Source organism: Lactuca serriola, chromosome 2 (assembly GCF_051521515.1).
Source record: "Lactuca serriola cultivar US96UC23 chromosome 2, Lser_US96UC23_V15, whole genome shotgun sequence".
In the NCBI taxonomy this organism is placed as follows: Eukaryota; Viridiplantae; Streptophyta; class Magnoliopsida; order Asterales; family Asteraceae; genus Lactuca; species Lactuca serriola.
Window position 1 is genome coordinate 86,817,933 of NC_136409.1, and position 20,116 is coordinate 86,838,048.

Below are 20,116 nucleotides of genomic sequence, written 5' to 3' on the forward strand. Positions count from 1 at the left end.
TGGGGTTCAATCCACCACTCGTTGGACCTCATAGTCTATCATAGCACCAAACATGCTCAATTAATCCATCCTCACTATCATACAAACATCCCCATGGGGATCGGAATCAAATCAATCGGATAAGGTACCCCAAATATCTCCAAAACACAACCCTGATAAACCCTGGATGTAGAAACTCTGTGTTCGTTGGTGATGGAAACCCGCAACGGACACTCTAACTCCCCAATAAGCATATCAAACCCCCTGCTAAACGCCTGCGATACAAAAGATCGACTCGCACCCAAGTCAAAAAGCACAAGAGTAGACAAAGAGTTCACTAAGAAGGTACCTAACAGCATCATAAACATAAGAATATCATAAAATAACTCAACAAAATATAAATAGAAACATACCAGTAACAACGTTTGGCGCCGCCCTGGCCTCCTCAGCAGTAAGCTGGAAAGTACGAACTCGATCCTTTGGGGGCTCCGCCCTACCCTGACGTCCATCAGTGATCCTCAAAGTGGTTGGCGCTGGAGCCTGCGCCGGCTTGGCAGTGAGCAACGGACAGTTGACCTTCACATGGCCAACCTGATCACAATGGTAACAAATCATGACACTCGGTACTGGGGCCGGCTGGTGACAATCCCTCACATAGTTCCCCTCCTTGCTACATTTTTGGCATTAAGCAAACGATCATAAAGAAACCTCATGTACCTTGCCGCACTTCCCACAAGTGCGGCCCCTCTGTCCTCCAAACCTCAAATTAGCGGGCGTGAACCGCTTTGCCGCAGGCTGCGACTACACAGGGGCCTGCTTCAGCTCCATCGACTGGAGCTCCATCTCAATCTACCGCCTCCTTGCGGTCTCCTATCACTCAATGAAGGAACTATATCGAGTAGTAGACATAAACTAGCGGATATCCATCTTGAGCATGCTTAAGTACCGGGTCATCTAAGCCTGCTCAAAAGCAGAAAACTCAGGGCATAAAAGATCCCTCTCCGTAAACATCTTGGTGATCCCAATTACCGTCTCCGTCCCCTGTATCAGATCCAAGTACTCCTGGGTCAGTCTCTCCCTTTACACCATAGGGACATAGCTCGAGCGAAACATCTTAGCAAACTGCTCCTAGGTAACCACAACCCTCTGCACAGGAGTGTACGAGCCTATAACCAATCTCCACCAATCCCTCACATCTGAACGAAGAAGGTTCAGGGCGCACTTGACATTTTGGTCAGCACGGCAAGAGCATGTGAAGAAATAACCCTCCACATCAGATAACCATCTCATCGATCGTAGCAGTCTTGATAGACCTAAACATCTCTAGCATATATTGTCAGACAAAAGCAACCACCTCAGTGGCAATGACCTCCCGAATTTGGTCATCAGTCATCCTCGACCCATACTACTTTCCATGCATACCCATATTTGTCTCAACGATCATCACAACCTCCCAAACAAATATAACAATTGGGACACACATACATCCTATTCTCGCCCCCTATGGGGTGGCTAAACAATTCTTCTCTAACTGGCTGCTCACGCAAACACTCATCCATCCATGAAATTTCCACCAACCCTATAGTACTCACGTATGCTAATCATATATAACACTGAATACTACAAACAGTCGAATACTTGATTCTACCATAAGCCCTTCATCAAAAAAGAACATGAAATAAGCCTAAACCAAACATTCTCAGGCTATAGAATCTTAGTTATGTACAACTATGATGCATACACTAAGCCATTACAATAATGATTTCAATTCCATACAAGAAATAACCCTAGGATATCAGGCATCATGTATAAGGCAATTCTACCATGCGATTCCTGAAGATCCCTAGTCTATCACTAGCATGTTGTTCTACCATAAATATCATATCAAATAACAATGTGGTAACTTGGGGATACTTTCTAGCTCTGGCTGATCGTACACATCACATTCGTCCTGGGTCACTTTTGAAAACCATTTTTATAACTTTTGCAGTTCCTTAGTTTGAGTCTGGATTCACACGAGTGTTCCTCTAATTCACTCAAATCAAGGCTCTAATACCAACTTGTAACATCTCAAAAATCACAATAAATTTAAACTTTTAAAAAACAACCCATTTACTCAAAAAGTGTTTACATAACCGTTGTTTCCAAAAAGATTATTTAAAATCAGTCTCCCAAGATCCAAAAACATAAAACCAAGGATGTGTATAGTCACGTTTTCACCTTTCCACAGTCCTCAGAAGTACCTGAAACAAAACTAAAACAGAAAGCCACCGCTTAGTGTGTTTCCCCAAAAGTAGCACCACATAAACATAACAAACAACAACATGCATACAGATCCTTCAGCATGACTAGACCACCTCACCAGGCCTTCAACGTATCTGGATCGTTCTCTAGGCCTTCGGTCTGACTGGTCCGCCTAACAGGCCTTTAGTCTATCTGGACCGCCCTAGGTGTCTTGGCCTTCAGTATCAGTTGGTCCGCCTCCACCCAGTAAACCATCACATATCAACATAAACCATAACAATCAATAGCTAGAAGATACAAGAAATCATACAGATCTAATAGATCATTATTGCATAACAATATCCTATATACTAGGATACAAATCTAATAGATCACTACAACATAGCAATATCCTATATACCAGAATACATATCTAATAGATCACTACATCATAGCAACATCCTATATACCAGGATACAATCCAATGGGTCAGCCTTGGTGTCTTCGACCCATGAGTACAGCGAGGAAATCTCACTTCTCAATCTGAATACAGTCTGAATGAATCTCTGCTCCAACAACGGTAGTACTCGACTTTTAATAATCAAAACATTTCCCATTCTAGATTAATAAAGATTCCCAAAATACCCTTGGTCAACTTGGTCAAAGGTTAAAAGTCTAGTCAACACCCATCTGAGTCAACTCAACCGAGTCAACCCAGCCTAGTATGCTGGACGTACTCTTCTGTACGCGGGGCGTACTCACTCGTTAACCAGGCGATGTGTGACAACTAGAAAATTTGAGTCGGATCAAGTTTGAAAAGTAACCATGTGCAAGAGAATTCACAATGAAAACTGGTTACAATAGATCCTAGAAGGGTATTGTTTGTATAATTACGTGTATGCCTTGAAAATCATATTAGTAATATACACTTGATAGTCAACATGATTTATCAAGAAGATCGAAATTTCAAATTTGCATTCGAGGTGTTTAAGTTTGGACCGAGAAGCCTTAAGCCAAGAAGCCTCGCAACCGGGAACTCCTACCCCCCTTTCGAATCGAAAACCTCGCATTAAGAGTTCTCGGCTGGAACCGAGAACCTTAGTTCTCAGCCTCCATGGACCGAAATCACCCTTGTTCTCGGTGACTCTAAGAACCGAAAACCTTGGCCTCGGTAAGAGGATCTCAACTAGGTAAAGAAGTGGAGGTGTTGACCATGTGATTTAACCTTTCACCTTTACATCCTTTTAACCATCATACTCCCATACTAAGCAAGCAAATACCCCCAAGTCTCCATGCAAGGCATGTAAATAACCAACAAATAACAAGGAAACCATCCCCTCTCTCTTCTATTTATACCTTCGGCCGAGAGGCCACTCTTTACCCTCAAAAGATCATTTTTCTTTCACTCCTTATCTCTTTCTCTAAAAAATGAGCCAAGGTCTCCAAGAACTCCCCTTCTTCAAGTGATTCTTGGGTTTTTGGGTAAGTATTTCGTAATACCCTAGTGTTTTATACATTTTTATGATAGTTTTTACCATCATCACACACATTATCATGTGCTAAATCTTTAGGATACTAACATCTCCAAGAAAGTTCATCATTTCCATCTAAGATCCCAGGCTCGAAATCTTCATCTCATAACTTCAACCTACCCACAAAAACCATTCAATGTGAGTTCATACCCCCACTTTTTTCAAGATTTTTATGTTTTTAAGGTGGGATACAAGTTAAAATTTTGTTTATTACACATATAATTGCATGTTTTGTCTAAATGTCAAAATATATGTCATTATATGCACAAGATATCATAATCACTAGCAATTTTACAAATATTTGTGATATTTGTATAAAGTATGCAAAACTACAAGAACAAACTTACTTTTATGTTATGATAGTCGTCATAAGGTTATGTTTAGAAAACTACATCTAAATTTAGATATTTTCTATAAAAAGGTAGTTTAATTTTCTAAGAAAAATGTATATTTTGTAGCCTTTATACAATTTTGGTGGGTCACACCTCAAAAGTGTTATGTTTGATTATATATGTTGGGCACAAGATGACAACTTTATATTTATATAAAGGATTATATAAAAAGTTTCAACAAACAAACATAATAAACTATAATGGGTATAGCTGGTAGTCATAATACTATATTGTCAGTTGTACTAGTTAAATGATTATTTAAAGACATAATTATTTTATTTACAAGCAAAAAGAGTTTTTAGTACACGTAAATCGACTGATATAACTTTGTGAGACAATTAGCTTCATAGTACCCACCAGAGTACACGTCAAAGTCCTGATTTATAACCAGAATCTCTTGTAGGGAGACCGTGACAATTGTGTATAGATCTATACGGGATTGACAACCCTGCACCTAAACTGTTAGCTATAGTTAGATCGGCAGGTCTGGGGTGACAAAAGTCATAACAGTTCCGATGCCAAAAGCACGTCGATCGGGCCACTAGTCGTATTAGTATGGTTATAATTACTTACATAGGGTATCAACAGCACATTTGATTTGCGGTGTAACATACAAGTAGTTTTATATAATGATAAAACTTCATTACATCATTTCACAAGTACAATATTACTTACATTTCTAGTCTTGGTACTTAACGCTTACAACTCATTTTAAAGAAAATATTGGATTTTCTGGAAGTATATGCTATCATTTTCACGAAACATTTACAAACCATTTTTCATACAAAATGCTTATGAACCCACCAACTTAATTGTTGACACTTGTCAAAATCACTTATATTCTCAGGAAATCAGTAATAGGTAATCACAAGAATTTTGGAGGGTGGAATGTCGTCACATCATTTCTTTCATTTTTGTCACACGCATCTGATGTCATGTAAACAATATTTGAACACAATGTAATCTTATTAAACCTTCAATGTAATGGTTGTGATGCTATTTTTCATTTATATTCAATTGTTATGATACTGCACATGAAGTCATCCGCCCCCGGACGTTTCCGCCATCCCGATTCGGGGGTGTGACAAATTTGTATCAGAGCATTGTTGAATCAAGTATATCAACCCAAGTAAAATATACAACTATTAAGACAACGGGGCTAAAACACTCTGACTAAAAGTATATATATATATATATATATATATATATATATATATATATATATATATATATATATATAGATTTTAATAAAAAGTATACATGCATGCATACTAAGAACTGTGTCATAATAAGAATCATATAAAAGTATTTAGAGGAGTTAGGCACTACGGTTAAGCCTAGACAGTTATGTAATCATATATTGGATGAATATAGCCCGATCAACTATATATGTGAGATATGACCAACATGTGTTTAGGAATGATTGTGGAGGATAGCAAACCTAAAACTTACCAACCCTAAAAACTTTAGAATCAAACATAAAAATTAAAGTACAATAGGAGTATTTTAGAATACTACAAAATCATACATTTAAGTCTTTCTAATATTTCTCACATCTTCATTCTCTCACATACATCATGGCAGGATTTCACCTACCTGGAGACCCCTACTTCCCTAACCAGGGAAATGGTGGATGGATCGAAGAGGATCCCGAGGAACTAATGGAGGAGGAACTCGAAGAGGATCCCGAATAGGATCCAGAGGTGGAGGAAGAAGAGGAAGATGAAGAGGAAGATGAGGAATCGGATGCGGAGTCCGAAGCCATAAATCCTCCTTATGTGGCTCGAGTCCCTGCACATCGTTTAGGCTACAATGGACCCACGCCCTGCTGGGCGGAAGACTTGGAGAGGTGGAGCCAGCAACAGTTCCAGGGTTCTCCCTATGGGATGTAGCGAGGTTACTATAACCTCCACCACAGGGGTCCGGATGACAGGGCCCTTCCCGTTATGGTTCATCGGATTTCACACCTCGGGGACTAGACTAGAGCGGCAGCGAACCGGATTGTGGAGTTAGGGGCTGCTACTAAGGCTGTCAATGCCTATGACCGATGGATGAAGAGGGATTACCCCCGCACATGTCAACTCATTGACAACGTGAATGAGGACCTTACCACGGCTCGAGTAGAGGTGAAGGAGTACCAGGAGAGGCATGCAACTCTCGAGGAAAGGGTGATTGTTGCGGAGCGTCGATTAGCAGAGATACAGGGCGCCTCGACTTCATCTCAGGGACCACATGAGACTACCCGTCGTGTAGGGTGTATCCCACTCACATGTTTATGTATTTACGAGTAAGCGTTGGTGCTAATCTTTTATGTAGACCTTCTTAAAGGTCAATTTTCACGAAAACAATGTACTAGCACTATGTTGTTAACGAAATGAATGTGTGTTTTATTTCATTTGAATGTTAATTGTTTACTTGTTGTGGTAAAAAAATATTATAAATTGCTTATAAATTCCCATAACAACTGTATGCATATACAAAACAAGGCATTCGTTTACGGTAATGCCTGACCCTTATCCCTTCAAAAAAAAATTATCGTTATTCTACCTTGATACTTTATGGCAGAAATATATCACAAAGAAAGTCAAACAGGCGCAAAAACAACACACCAACAACTCCACCAAAAAAAAAACTATCGTTATTCCTACCTCTTCGGGTCCATTAAATCTAGTTGAAATAAACTATGATGATCTCTTTGATCCTGCTGATACAGCCAAGTTATCCGAAGTTCTCGTGTCTCTAGAAGCTCAGCAACGACATGCAGATGTATCTGGTCCAACAGCGTCCGAAGAAGTATCGCTAAATACTTCCACCTTGCCGGTTGAGGGGGAAAACTCAACTCCGAACCATACAACAACCATCGAGGTTCCAATACCTATAGATGAAGCTCCAATCCGTAGAGAATTTCAACCATCAAACGTTTCTTCGGATTCGGATGATGAAAACATAGAAAACATTGACACAAGAATAGATTCAAGGGTTATCACACTCCCATCCGCAATCCAGGGGGAACCTCCGCAGGTTCAAGGCGAACTTCCTTCTACACTCCAGGGGAACCTTCGCCATCTACCCAAGATAAAACTAATCCCGCCTTCCCAGTTCAAGACAATTCTGCAGGATGTTCTCAAGTCCAGGGGGAACTGCCTTCTCCAACCGCAGAGTTTTCTGATATTGAAGACATTCCCTCCACCGCAGTTGTTGATCATCTGCAACCTCTTCTACACGTATGGACGAGAGACCACCCACCAGGCCAAATTATAGGAAACCCATCCGCAGGAATCCAGACTCGATCATCCAAAGACTTATCTGATCACTGTCACTACGCAGCGTTCTTGTCCGCAGTCGATCAAAGAAGCATTAATTGAACAAGACTGGATTTCCGCAATGCAAGAAGAACTAGAAGAATTCAAAAGGAACAAGGTATGGCAACTCGTTCCAAAACCGCAAGGCCACACCATTGTTGGCACTAGATGGGTGTACAAGAATAAGTTAGATGAATCTGGTGCGGTCATCAGAAACAAGGCAAGACTAGTTGCCAAGGGATATAGTCAACTTGAAGGCATTGACTATGATGAAACGTATGCTTCGGTAGCACGAATGGAAGCCATCCAAATCTTCTTAGCATACGCAGCGCACAAAAACATCAAGGTTCATCAAATGGATGTGAAGAATTCTTTTCTCAACGGCGAATTAAAAAAAGAGGATTATCTTCAGCAACCTCCGGGTTTCGAAAGCATTGAATTCTCAGACCACTGCTACAAGCTTGAAAAAGTAGTCTATGGTCTAAAACAAGCCCCTAGAGCATGGTATGAGACTATATCTGAATGTCTTGTCTCTTCTGGTTACAAACGTGGAGTGATTGATCCCAAGTTATTTCGAAAAGCAAATGGTGATCATCTAATGCCTGTACAAATATATGTGGATGATATCATTTTTGGCTCAACTAATCAAAATATGGTGGATGAATTTGCTAAGCTCATGATCAACAAGTTCCAAATGAGCATGAATAGAGAGATTAACTTCTTTCTAGGACTTCAAGTGAAACAAGTCCCTCAAGGGATATTCATTCATCAAGAAAAATACACCTCAGAACTGTTGAAGAAATATTCAATGGACAATTGTTCTTCGGCTTGTAACAACGTAAATTTTCAAAATAATTTTTCATTTTTTAAAACATTCATTCATTCATAAAATAATGTCAAACACATTGTATCAAATGTTATGTCACAAAACATCTGCCCAAAATCTCTACAAAAACTCCAATGCGTGTGTGTACGAATCATGCTGGCGCCTTCCTGCGCTCATCACTAGTACCTGAAACACATAACACAACATTTGTAAGCATAATTGCTTAGTGAGTTCCCCAAAATACCACATACAGCACATACGCCACTCGAGGCTATAATACGACCCTTCGGTCGATGTGTCTCAGCGGGACCCTCCAGTCTCGTAGCTCGTTGGACCCTTTGGTCCGGTCATAGCTCGTTGGACCCTCCGGTCCGGTCTATATCATCATACAACATACAAACATCACATAGCATAAAATCTCATACATAACACATAAGACCCTCTGGTCATCGCATAGTACCACTCTAGGTAATGTATAGTGAGAAGACTCACCTCGGTGTCTCGGTAAGTGTCTGACTTGGTAGAAATAGGACCTAGCCTCCGCCTAATCACATAAGGTAAATACTCTCATAAATACAACTGAACTCAACCCTAAAAGTCAACAGGGTCAACGGTCAAACTTTGACCCGACTCGTCAAGTGTACTAGGGCAACTCGGCGAGTCTACTCGTGTCCACTGACTCAATTAGAGCCTCTCTTGGCACGTCGAGTACTTCCCCCAAATCGACGAGTTCCACCTGGCATGAATGCGGGGCCACCCCGACTCAACTCGCCGAGTCTCAAGAACAACTCGGCGAGTTCCAACTTGAACTCAGACCCCTGACTCTCTTTGACTAACCGAGTCATTTCCCCCAACTCGACAGTCCACTCACTGAGTGATTAACGGGCAACCTTCATACTACTCGCCGAGTCTGTTCTTCGGACTCGGCGAGTTCATGCCATGCACCAACTCAAAACAACTTCTGAGGTCCGATCTGTTCCATACAATCATAGATCTGGCCTCCCCAAGCATGAATATCACGTAAAGTTCGGACCTTGACACACATATAACATCTAAATGGTCCAAATGGTGATTTAGCCCCAAAAATAACATTCCAAGCTCAAGACTCCCAAAATGAATCATAAAGCTCCAAGGGTTAAGGTCTCTGGACCTCTTTGGGTCCAGATCTAGAACACAACTCGAGAAGGGACCAACTACTCCATTTAATCAACCTCTAAAAGGGTTAGAAAACCCTAACACTAAGAATCAACACCAAAAACTAAAGAATGTCCGAGAATAATCCTCAATGCAGTCTCTATGAGCTCGAAGACCACCAAAATCGCACCTCCTTCAGCCTCCTCTTGCCTTGAACACTTCCTTCTTGAAAAAACACCCACAAAAGCTCAAGATTTGCCTCTCCTTCCTCACAAACGCTCTAGATCTCTTTAGGGTTTCTCTTTGGGGTTGGTGGCCACAAATGACGGCCATAAGACCCCTTAAATAGGTCTCAAACCCTGGAAATTAGGGTTTCATTAAACAGCGTGGACTTGCCGAGTCGACTCATGAACTCGCCGAGTCCAGCTGTGAACTCGCATCCAAATCCGCGACCGTACTCGGCGAGTCTAGACGCCAACTCGCCGAGTCTCCCCTCAACACCCAAAAATAAAGAACAAACATCATACCAGGGAATCCGAGTGTTACATGGCTAAGGTCCCCATGGCCTTCGGTTATAAGATATTTGCTGATCCCTCGGGTGAATCTGTTGATCACAAGTCTTATAGAGGTATTATTGGTTCATTGATGTACCTCACTGCAAGCCAACCGGATATAGTCTTTGCAACGGGTGTATGCGCAAGGTACCAGGCTGACCCTAAAGTGTCTCATATGACCGCAGCCAAACAAATCCTACGGTACTTAAAGGGAAGCAAAACTCTTGGATTATGGTACCCCGCAGGAAATGATTTCAGTCTTCAAGCATTCACAGATGCGGATCATGCCGGATGCAAACTTGATCGCAAAAGAACCTCAGGTGGATGTCAATTTATGGGTGGAAGACTAGTCAGCTGGTCCTCAAGGAAACAAAATTGTGTATCATTGTCTACCGCAGAAGCTGAATATGTGGCCGCAGCCAGCTGTTGTTCTCAAGTCTTATGGATGAAAACACAACTACTAGACTACGGATATAGAATGTTGCGGATACCAATCTATTGTGACTGAAAGTTTCATAGCGATTTCTCACAATCCTATTCAGCACTCCAAAACCAAGCATATTGAACTACGGTATTACTTCATCAAAGACCACATCCTGAAAGGTAACATTGAACTAATTTTTGTCCACACTCATGAAGAGATTGCTGATGTATTCACAAAGGCACTTGACTCTACAAAACTCAACACCTTCTTACAAATGTTAGGAATGATGAATCCGGACCCACAATTATTTTTGAATTGATAGGTACCGCAGACCATCCTTGGTCTCCGTTGCGGTCCTAGTTGAAGTTATTATGTTAGATGGTTTTGATATATCCTATGTACCGCAACCATATATCATAATTATACTTCAATGGTCTTTATTGTTTGTTATTACTAATCTTTGTTCAAGTGTTCATCTCAGTTCATCTACCGCAGTCATCCATCCAACGTCATATGATCCATCCGCAATAAAGCTTCAATCCGCAGTCACTTTAATTGATTTTCAGACTGTTACATTCTTTTGAAAAACATAAAAACATGGTGTGCTATTTAATTATCCTTCATTAAATAGAGACAACATTAAAGAAAAACATTCTTTGTGCATCTGTCTCATTCTTTTGAATAAACCTCGTGTCAGACCTATTTTAGGTATGATGACAAAAAGAAAGATTTTCCGAGTGAAATCATTTTTAATCAGTCTCTTCCTATTACCCTAAAACATCAAATCCGTTACAACTTCCCTTTACCCAACGGATTGATCTCACCCTCACCACATGTTCTCCAGACGTGCTCATAAATCTGACATTTCATTAAATGCAAACCTTTTTGGTAAATCTCAAAATACGGATTTAATCTTTTCCTAATCTGTGGCTGAGATTAACGCTCTTAATTCGAAATAAACACCCAAACGTTTTACCCAAATTCACTTAGGGCAAAAACGTTTCCCACTCCCTTAATCCACTATAAAACCCCTTTCTTCTTCCCAAAGAAAAGTTTATGTTCTCTAAACCATAAACCTTTCTCTTGCACTCTGTTTTTTCATTTCTTCAAAGCTTCTTCGAAAAATTCAATAATGGTGAAATCAGGTGTAACCAAGAAACCCTCCAAGGCATATGGATCAGTGAACCCCACTAGTTCAGATTGTGCCTCAAGACATCCCACTTCAACGATTGCCTCAAGCAACTTCAGAGTTGTGTTAGAAGAGCATTCCTCCTACAACGCCCCTACAAAACTGATGATCAAGTTCCTGTCCAGTCACCCACTGTTTGGACCCTTCGATTCATTCACAGATGTTGTTCCTCTCTCAACCCTCTTCAAGTGTGCTTTTTCAGCCTATCGACCTCTCGAGAATTTTCAAGAAGTGCATCTTAACCTAGTCAACAATTATTTGGTCATTCTGACCAAAGAGAAATTTCTCACTTCCATTAACCTTCTTGTTCATCCATCCATCAAGATCTTTACTCCATCAATGGCAGACATACTTTTTGCGCTCTACCAAATGGGATACTATAAAAAAATCAAAGGAATAAGGGAATTCAAGAAAAACCAATTGCCTGCAGTCTGGCAATTCGTTTGTCATTTCATTATCCGCAGTCTATCCGGCAGAACCAGAGGCACAGACAACATGGGACTTAAGCTCCTAGAACTCGTATGGAGCATTTTCACAGGCCATGACGTCAACTACGGTCAGATTCTATGGGATGATTTTCTACAAACATTCCAAAAGAAAGCCCAAGAGAGAACCCTACCGAACTCACTTTTGCAAGGTTTTGGTCTCTTTGCATCTCAGACCTCCATGCAGATGCAGGAATCAGCATGGGCAACGACATCAACTTCTTTGTCACCAAGGATCTCAAAAAGTACAATCCCTCATCTGATCAGACTGTTTTTGGACCAATTAGAAGACTACCAACCCACATTCTTTCTACCCTCGGTCTTGAGACTGCTGATGTCTCGGATCACATTGAGGCTACGGAAGGTATTGCCCCATACCTTCCTACCCCGCCTCTTCAAACCCCATCTGCAATCATTGACCCAGCTCGTACCGTAGTCCCATCTTCCACAACTCTTTCCAACATATCATTATCCCAAAGACGCAAGCAGCTAGTCTCTGCTCGCAACACCAAGAAACAAGGAACACCCAAAAAGTATGCTTCCAAGCAAACCAATCCCTCCAAGAAAAGAAAATTCACTCCACCTATGATAACAATAGTCGAACCAAGCAAACATCCCTCCAATAGTGATTCTGATGAGGATGATCAACCTACTGCAATCCTCAAGAAACGAAAAACCGATCCCACAAGCCATATGCATGACCGGACTGATACCTCAGCCGTTCAATAGGCTCCGGTAGTCCTTGGGATGGCCGTACATCCATTCGAAACAACCATCCTATAGCACCCAGGCGCAAGTGGTGCGTCTGATTCACCGCAATGTGGAGACTCCCCCTAGGTCAATCCCAAGAGGATGGATCAGGCTCCCACCCTAAGGTCTCCAGGGCTTCTCGTCTTCATTTCTTTTCCCCTAAGGAGTTGCGCTCCTGTGACAACCCAAGTTGTTCTGTTACATTTCCCCGTTACCGTTAACGGAATATTCCAGTTTCTAAAAGTTCCGTTAATTAGAGGTCGTCAAGTAAATAAACACTTCATTTGTTTACAATTAATATGTCGTTAAAGTCGTGATAAAAGGAAGTAAAAACACATAACACACATTTCCATTAAATTGGAAAAGTTAGTTTTTATTATTACGACCACTAAATCGGGTGCGACCAAAAGCCCCGTCTAACGGCAGTATTGGGTAGATTTCCACTAAGCTCCAACTCCCACCCATATATAAGGGGGGAGTAAACTCCATTTGGAGCTTTTCCACCCTCTCTCTCTCTAGACTCGTTTTCGACCCGAATCCGCAACCAAACGCTTCCAAATCGTAAGTCCGCTTACCCTAGCTTATTCCAAACATTATGATTCGTGTTTATAGCCCAAAAAGCAGACTTAGAAGCTATGGAAGAGGAGTTTACGGCCTAAGCTCCTCCTTAGGTCGTAAACACCTTAAATGAGGCCAAAAAGACCCTAAATTGTCCCTAAAAGCTTGGAAATAAATTGGGGGTTTAGCCTAGGAGTGTTTAAACATTAAAACACATGGATTTAGGGGATAAAAGAGAGTTTACGGCCCAGGCATATGCCAAGGCCGTAAACACCTCTTAAACTTGCAAAAGTGCCCCAAAAACACTCCTAAAACACCCTAGGACTTAATACATAAATTAGGGGCATACCATTTAGGTTTTAGATCAATTAAACACAATGAAACGAAGGGGTAAATGGAGTTTACGACCCAGACATGTGTCAAGGCCGTAAACCCCCTCAAACATGCCAAAATGTTGGTTTTTATTCCCCCAAATGGCCTCACGCTTCATTATAAATTACTAGGAGTGTAATAAGGGCTTGAAACTTCAATAAATCCATGATATAGGAGTTCACGGCCGTGAACTCAATAAATCCATGATATAGGAGTTCACGGTCGTGAACTCCCTTAGGGATGGTTCATGGGCCATAAACTCATGGATGGAGCCCTTAGAAGCCTTAAACTCATTCATACCACTTAGTTTTGGACCTAGAATAACTCCATGAACAAGTTAGAAGCCTTAAAACACACTAGAACCCATCACCATGAGTTTACGGCCGTAAACTCATTGTGAGATGTCCCTGGGCCGTAAACTAAGCTTTGGGAGTTTACTCTCGGAGAGTAAACTCCATTCCTAAGCCATACACACCTTTAGACGCTACCCGGGACACCTCAAACACTTAACCAAAGTGTTTTCTGCTCCTTTGAGCGCGTATATTTGTTTAATTAGTATTAAATATACTAATTGTATGTGAACATATGTTATCATATGTTAAATAGGTCATTGAGTGTGTTCGAGTATTTACGTGACACCGAACACCCAACCGGCACCCTCGTCGGACCTACTTACACCAGGTGAGTTCATACCCCTGAATGAACCTTTTAATGTTTTTACATGTGTTATAGGGGGGGGGGGGGGGGGGAATACAAGTTAAACATGCCAGTTATCATATCAATCACAAGTGATTGATAACCCGCATGCACAAGATTTTACCACACTGTATACTGTTTTACCGAGTAGGACACTATAATGGTTTTCAAAAGGGATTTCAATTGTTTCAAAATTCTTACTTATACTGTTTTACCTAAATTCATTTTAAACTGGCTTATGAAAGATTCCAAAGATTTCTAAAGGGTTTCACACTTATTTTACCAAAGAATACCAAATGCGAGTTTTCCTGAGTATAAAGGTTTTTCCAAGGTTTTCATCAAAGTTCCATTTCACGTTGTATATTTTTACTTGTTAGTTACCGCTGCTTCGCTTTCATGTATTTTAAATTCCTACTCGATAATGCTTTCACTTTGTGATGCGTTTATACCTGTTATTGTCTCTATTTCACTTATACTTGTAGTCGCTTATACCTGATAGACGCTCTTACTTCACTTATTGTCGTCTCTACTTCGTGATGCACTTATACTTGGTACACTTATACTTCACGATTCGATTATCCCACTCCGTACGCTTATACTTCACGACTCGGATATTCCACTGTACGCTTATACTTCACGACTCGGATATTTCACTGTTCGCTTATACTTCACAAGTCGGTTATTCCACACTGTACACTTATACTTCACGATATGATTCCACTTGATACACACTCAAGCGTAGTTAGATGTATGTCTGTGCTTGTATAGATGCATATAAATAATGATTGAAGGACTTAGGAAGGTTTTTCCGCCCTATTTCCTTTTCTTCGTTGAGATATGGTCTGGTGGGATCGGATGTCCATCCGAAGGTCGTTTGATTCATTAGTTATATATTATGTACACAAGCATAGACATATGGGTTTACTTCAGTCAATTCAGTTATGAGTCTCTACCTCTAGTTCAGCACTTACATTAGAAACCCACTATTTGGAAGTCTCTACCCACTATTTGGGATGCATCTTCAGGGCACGGCCTTCTCCGTCGTCTAGTTGGTAACCAGAGTCTCCTGTAGGGAGAGCGGACATTGTGTGTATAGATCTATACGGGATTGACACTCCCGCACCCTGACTGCTAGCTACAGTCCACGGCCTACCAAGCCAAGGGGTGACAAATGTCACATTTTATAGACGCTTGTAAGGTGTCTGGAACTCTAGTCAATATGGTTACGAGTATCCCGGGTTACCTTATAATTCATGGCCTTAAGGTAACGGTATTTCACCGGCAATTTACATTGTATGCTGGTAACTCATTTTTAGAGTCGCACTGTTTTGACCTTACAAGACGTATCTTTCATTTGATACTGTCTGGGGTCTGTATTCACTATTTTGACCTTACAAGACGTATCTTTCATTTGATACTGTCTGGGGTCTGTATTCACTGTTTTGACCTTACGAGACGTATTGTTCATTTGATACTGTCTAGGGTTTGTATTCACTATTTTGACCTTACAAGACGTATCTTTCATTTGATACTGTCTGTGGTCTGTATTCACTGTTTTGACCTTACAAGACGTATCTTTCATTTGATACTGTCTGTGGTCTGTATTCACTGTTTTGACCTTACAAGACGTATCTTTCATTTGATACTGTCTGGGGTCTGTATTCACTGTTTTGACCTTACGAGACGTATCGTTCATTTGATACTGTCTAGGGTCTGTATTCACTATTTTGACCTTACAAGACGTATCTTTCATTTGATACTGTCTGTGGTCTGTATTCACTGTTTTGACCTTACAAGACGTATCTTTCATTTGATACTGTCTGTGGTCTGTATTCACTGTTTTGACCTTAAAAGACGTATCTTTCATTTGATATTGTCTGTGGTCTGTATTCACTGTTTTGACCTTACAAGACGTATCTTTCATTTGATACTGTCTGGGGTTTGTATTCACTGTTTTGACCTTACAAGACGTATCTTTCTTTTGATACTGTCTGGGGTCTGTATTCACTGTTTCAGACCTTACCACTTGTACCTTTCATTTGGTACCTTCTGGGGTCTGTGCCTCCATTTGTTAGACTGAACCAGGCGTGTCGTTCGTTCGATACTTTCCTGTAGTCTATAATTCCTTGCCTTAGTCAGCAGTCCTCACTGCTGAGGCATATGTTATTCCCTGATGTCGTTTGCTTTTCTCAATAATCAAATTCAGTATTTTGATAATGATAGCAATTTAGGGAAAATGACTTTTTACCACATAACACTGACCAGTCCTGGTAGAAGGCTGCTTTATTAAAGAAAATATAGGATTTTCTGGAAAGAACTCTAATACACAGTAAACACTTAAACTACTACTTTATAAAGTTATTTGAATAAATGTCACTAAATACTTATGAACTCACCAGCATTTGTAAAAATATTGATACTCGCTTTTCAAATAACTTGTATTCTCAGGTCAGCATTAGACAGGTACATCCCAGGAGCTGTTGATGAAGATAGCTTAGTACCACGTTGTATTTATTCTATTACTTGTATACTTTGATGCGTTGTAATGTAAACCATGTAAAACTTTTACTATTAATGCAATGTTTTGTTGTACTTTGATTACTATATGCATGTGTTGTGATACTTGATATGACGTCATCCACCCCAGAACGTTTCCGTCATTCCGGTTTTGGGGTGTGACAGCTCCATTCTTTTGTCTGTCACCCAAACACTTCAAACACCATCCCAACCGCAAGGCGACTCTTCAGCCTTTGCCAGAACTGAACCGAGGTCAGACTTGAATTTAGGTCAAGGAGACCAAGGAAGCTCAGGAAATCCTACTCTTCTTACATCAGTAACAGGTAGTTTAGGCACGGTGAGCACAAATGTGCAAGTATCCGTGAACCCGAGGGACACCTCGGTGCGATACCAAGGAATTGACGATATAGATCTGAATGACTCATGGAGTAAGTATCAACCATCCAATGAAGCCGAAGCCAAGAAATAAGCCGTTTTCCGTAGGGCATTCCAAGCAAGAAAGGCAAGACAAACAAAGCAGCTTCAGCAAAAACAACAAGAAATTTATTTTGTAGCTAAGTATTGGGCAAACACAATCAACAATGCCAATACCGTAGCTACTTTCTGCAAGGTCCATGCCCTGATGGATAACATGGCTGATATCACCCGCAAGGCTCAAGAGGTGACTGCTGATCAGACTCCTTCAAAGCCTCCTCCATCTCCAACTGCCAAAGACTTACAAGATTTAGGCACCGAAATCGAAGTTAGCTCTGCTCCCATCTTCGGTTTTGACGATGTTGATCTACATGAGGTCAATCAGCCCAGTCCTTCGGATGATGACCTCATGATGTATGTTGAAGAAGAGGAATCGAGTGGTTCTCAACACTCAAACTCTAAGCCTAAGGAGAAGAAGAAGAAGAAAAAGATGATCGTCTCAAGAAAATAATTCCTCAATCTTCAATCCAAGGTTGACCAAATTCTGGCCGCAGTCAAGTCTACCCAACTGCAATTTGAAGACAATCCTATGCCGCAGTCCTTGATCGAAAGGATTAAACGAATGGAAACAAGGGAACGATTGGCTGTTGAGAGAATTTCTCTCAAGGTTGAAATGGGAATTAGGTCCCTTGATAACAACCGTCAAGTGGATCACAAGGAATTTATGGCTGCTGCGGAGCGCCTCATATCTGAGGTATCCGCAATCAAAGACAACCTGCAGGCAGCCATTGCAGACCAATCTACTTTGTCCCAGAAACTGATAGTTGAGACTCACACTACATATGAGTCCACTATCTCAATCCTCCATGCAACCATCAACAAACTCCAACGTTTCTTATCATCAAACTTCCATGGCCCCGAAATTCTCCAACTCACAAAGGAGATTCATAGGCTGCTCTTTAACACCTCCATTCCTGACAATCAACAACTAGCTGAGGTTCTCAAAGCCCATTTCCAGGAGGTGTGTGCTAAAGTCGATGGCCTTAAACAATGGCTTGAGGAGTCTCTGGGTCTGAACTCCTCAAGAGAGGGAAGTGAAAAAGACCATCGAGAAGAAGACTATGAAGAAGATCACCATTCGAACAGTGCTTCTCAGAAAATCCCTTCACCGCAACCCTCACCTCCACATCAATCTCCACCACCACAACAAAATATCGTTCCTTCCCCTGAACGACCTGAAACTCCCCCCCCCCCCCCATTTCAAGAATCTGGTGGATCACATGTCCTCTCCAAGCTCAAATGACTCCCCTGTCACTAAACAGAAGAAAGCTGACTGGAAAGCAGCTAAACTTGCAGAGCTTATATGGAGAGAATGAGGTTTTGACACTGTGATGGATGAATCCTTGATAAATTCCTGGATCAATCCCCACCACAGACTTCAAGATGACGACTACAAACCATACCTCACGTATGTTGAACCTCCTTCGGATGGCTACTAGGATGTTCCTATCTCCCCAAATGCTAAATACTTCACAGTATTTGAGCAGTTTGACCGCAACCTTCCTGATCACAAAAGACTGCCAATGGAGTTCGAGAGACTAAACCGATTCTATGCAAAGCATGCCTCTCCCATTGAGAAGATCTGGTCCAACAACAGACCATCAACGGTCAAGAACTTCAAACCTCGCAAATTCATGAAGGCTGACTTTGTGCAATACACACTCACTAGAAGGAATCAGGACTATGTCCGCACCCAAGCTGACTTCCCCTGCATGAACCCAGAAGAAGTTTTCCTGATAGCAAAGGTGTTCCAGAACAAGTGTGAAAAACATCCGAAGATGAAGATAACACTTGAAAGGACAAGTACTTACCCGAAAGAAACTGTTTGTGACTTCGCAAAGATCGATGCGGATATCCACCCAGTCATTGCCAAAAAGTTTGATCTACCTCAACTTGATCCCGCACCGAGCCAACCGAAGGTTATGAAGAAAGATCCCTTGGTGCAACAAACTTTCCTGAACTTGGAGTCATCTTCAAAAGAAAGACCGATCAAGTCAAGTACTTCATCTCCATGGCCTCCATGAACCGCCTCACAAAGAAACAACTTGAAATCTATAGAACCGTAGTGGAAAAAACGAAACATACAACTGCCGAAGTCAAGTTCGAAATTTTAAGGAGGGTCACTTGGTTGGAAAATGTCAGGAAGTTTTGGTGGATCCTGATCAAGTTTCTTAAACTTGATAAGTAAAGAAAATTAGAGGTCACTTAGGGGGGAATTGTTGATACATGAAGTGACCCTCTTAAATTTGCCTACCGCAGCCTACAAGAATCCGCAGTCAAGCTTCCATTAGCAGTCACATCTGAAGTCTTCTAAACAACCGCAGTCTTCTTTCTGTACTTAGTTTATTCTTATCTATCTTTCTGTAATACTCTTTATTTTCCAGTATGCCTTGCATGGCTACTCTTAGAGAGTGAATCACCTGTATTTCTTGAGTCTCTATAAATAGAGCTCACACTTTATCAATCAATACACATCTCTTTTTAGTCATCTCTAAATCTGAATTATCTTCGAGTTTTCCTTACGCATCTCATATCTTTCTTACTCTCTAAAATCCTCTCGAACATAACTGATTAATACTTCTCTTCGGAGCAAGTCATTCGTGACTTTATCACTAAGATTGATCTCACTCACTAACTTGGTTTGAATGCATTCCATGTTATGAATCAACTTATGTGTTTACTTGATATATCACCTGCTGTCATTTATGT

General features: G+C 41.0%; 1 protein-coding gene and 1 long non-coding RNA gene across 5 annotated transcripts in view; both read right to left on the bottom strand.

The window, feature by feature from the left end:
- HDA08 (histone deacetylase 8) overlaps positions 1–20,116 on the bottom strand; it is a 68,332-nt gene that overhangs the window by 43,033 nt on the left and 5,183 nt on the right. Inside the window, exon 4 of one of the 4 annotated variants that reach the window (XM_079024256.1) lies at positions 8,272–8,440. The exons of the other annotated variants lie outside the window; for them this stretch is intronic. Coding sequence (XP_078880382.1) covers positions 8,375–8,440 — 66 coding nt within the window. The 3' untranslated portion in view covers positions 8,272–8,374. Of the gene's footprint in view, positions 1–8,271; positions 8,441–20,116 lie in introns of those variants that run through there. 4 annotated transcript variants of the gene reach the window in all.
- LOC145090363 (uncharacterized) lies at positions 2,067–3,844 on the bottom strand. Its single transcript, XR_013701517.1, has 2 exons — positions 2,342–3,844; positions 2,067–2,233 (listed from the first exon to the last, which is right to left on the bottom strand). It is a non-coding gene; the product is annotated as an uncharacterized LOC145090363 (long non-coding RNA).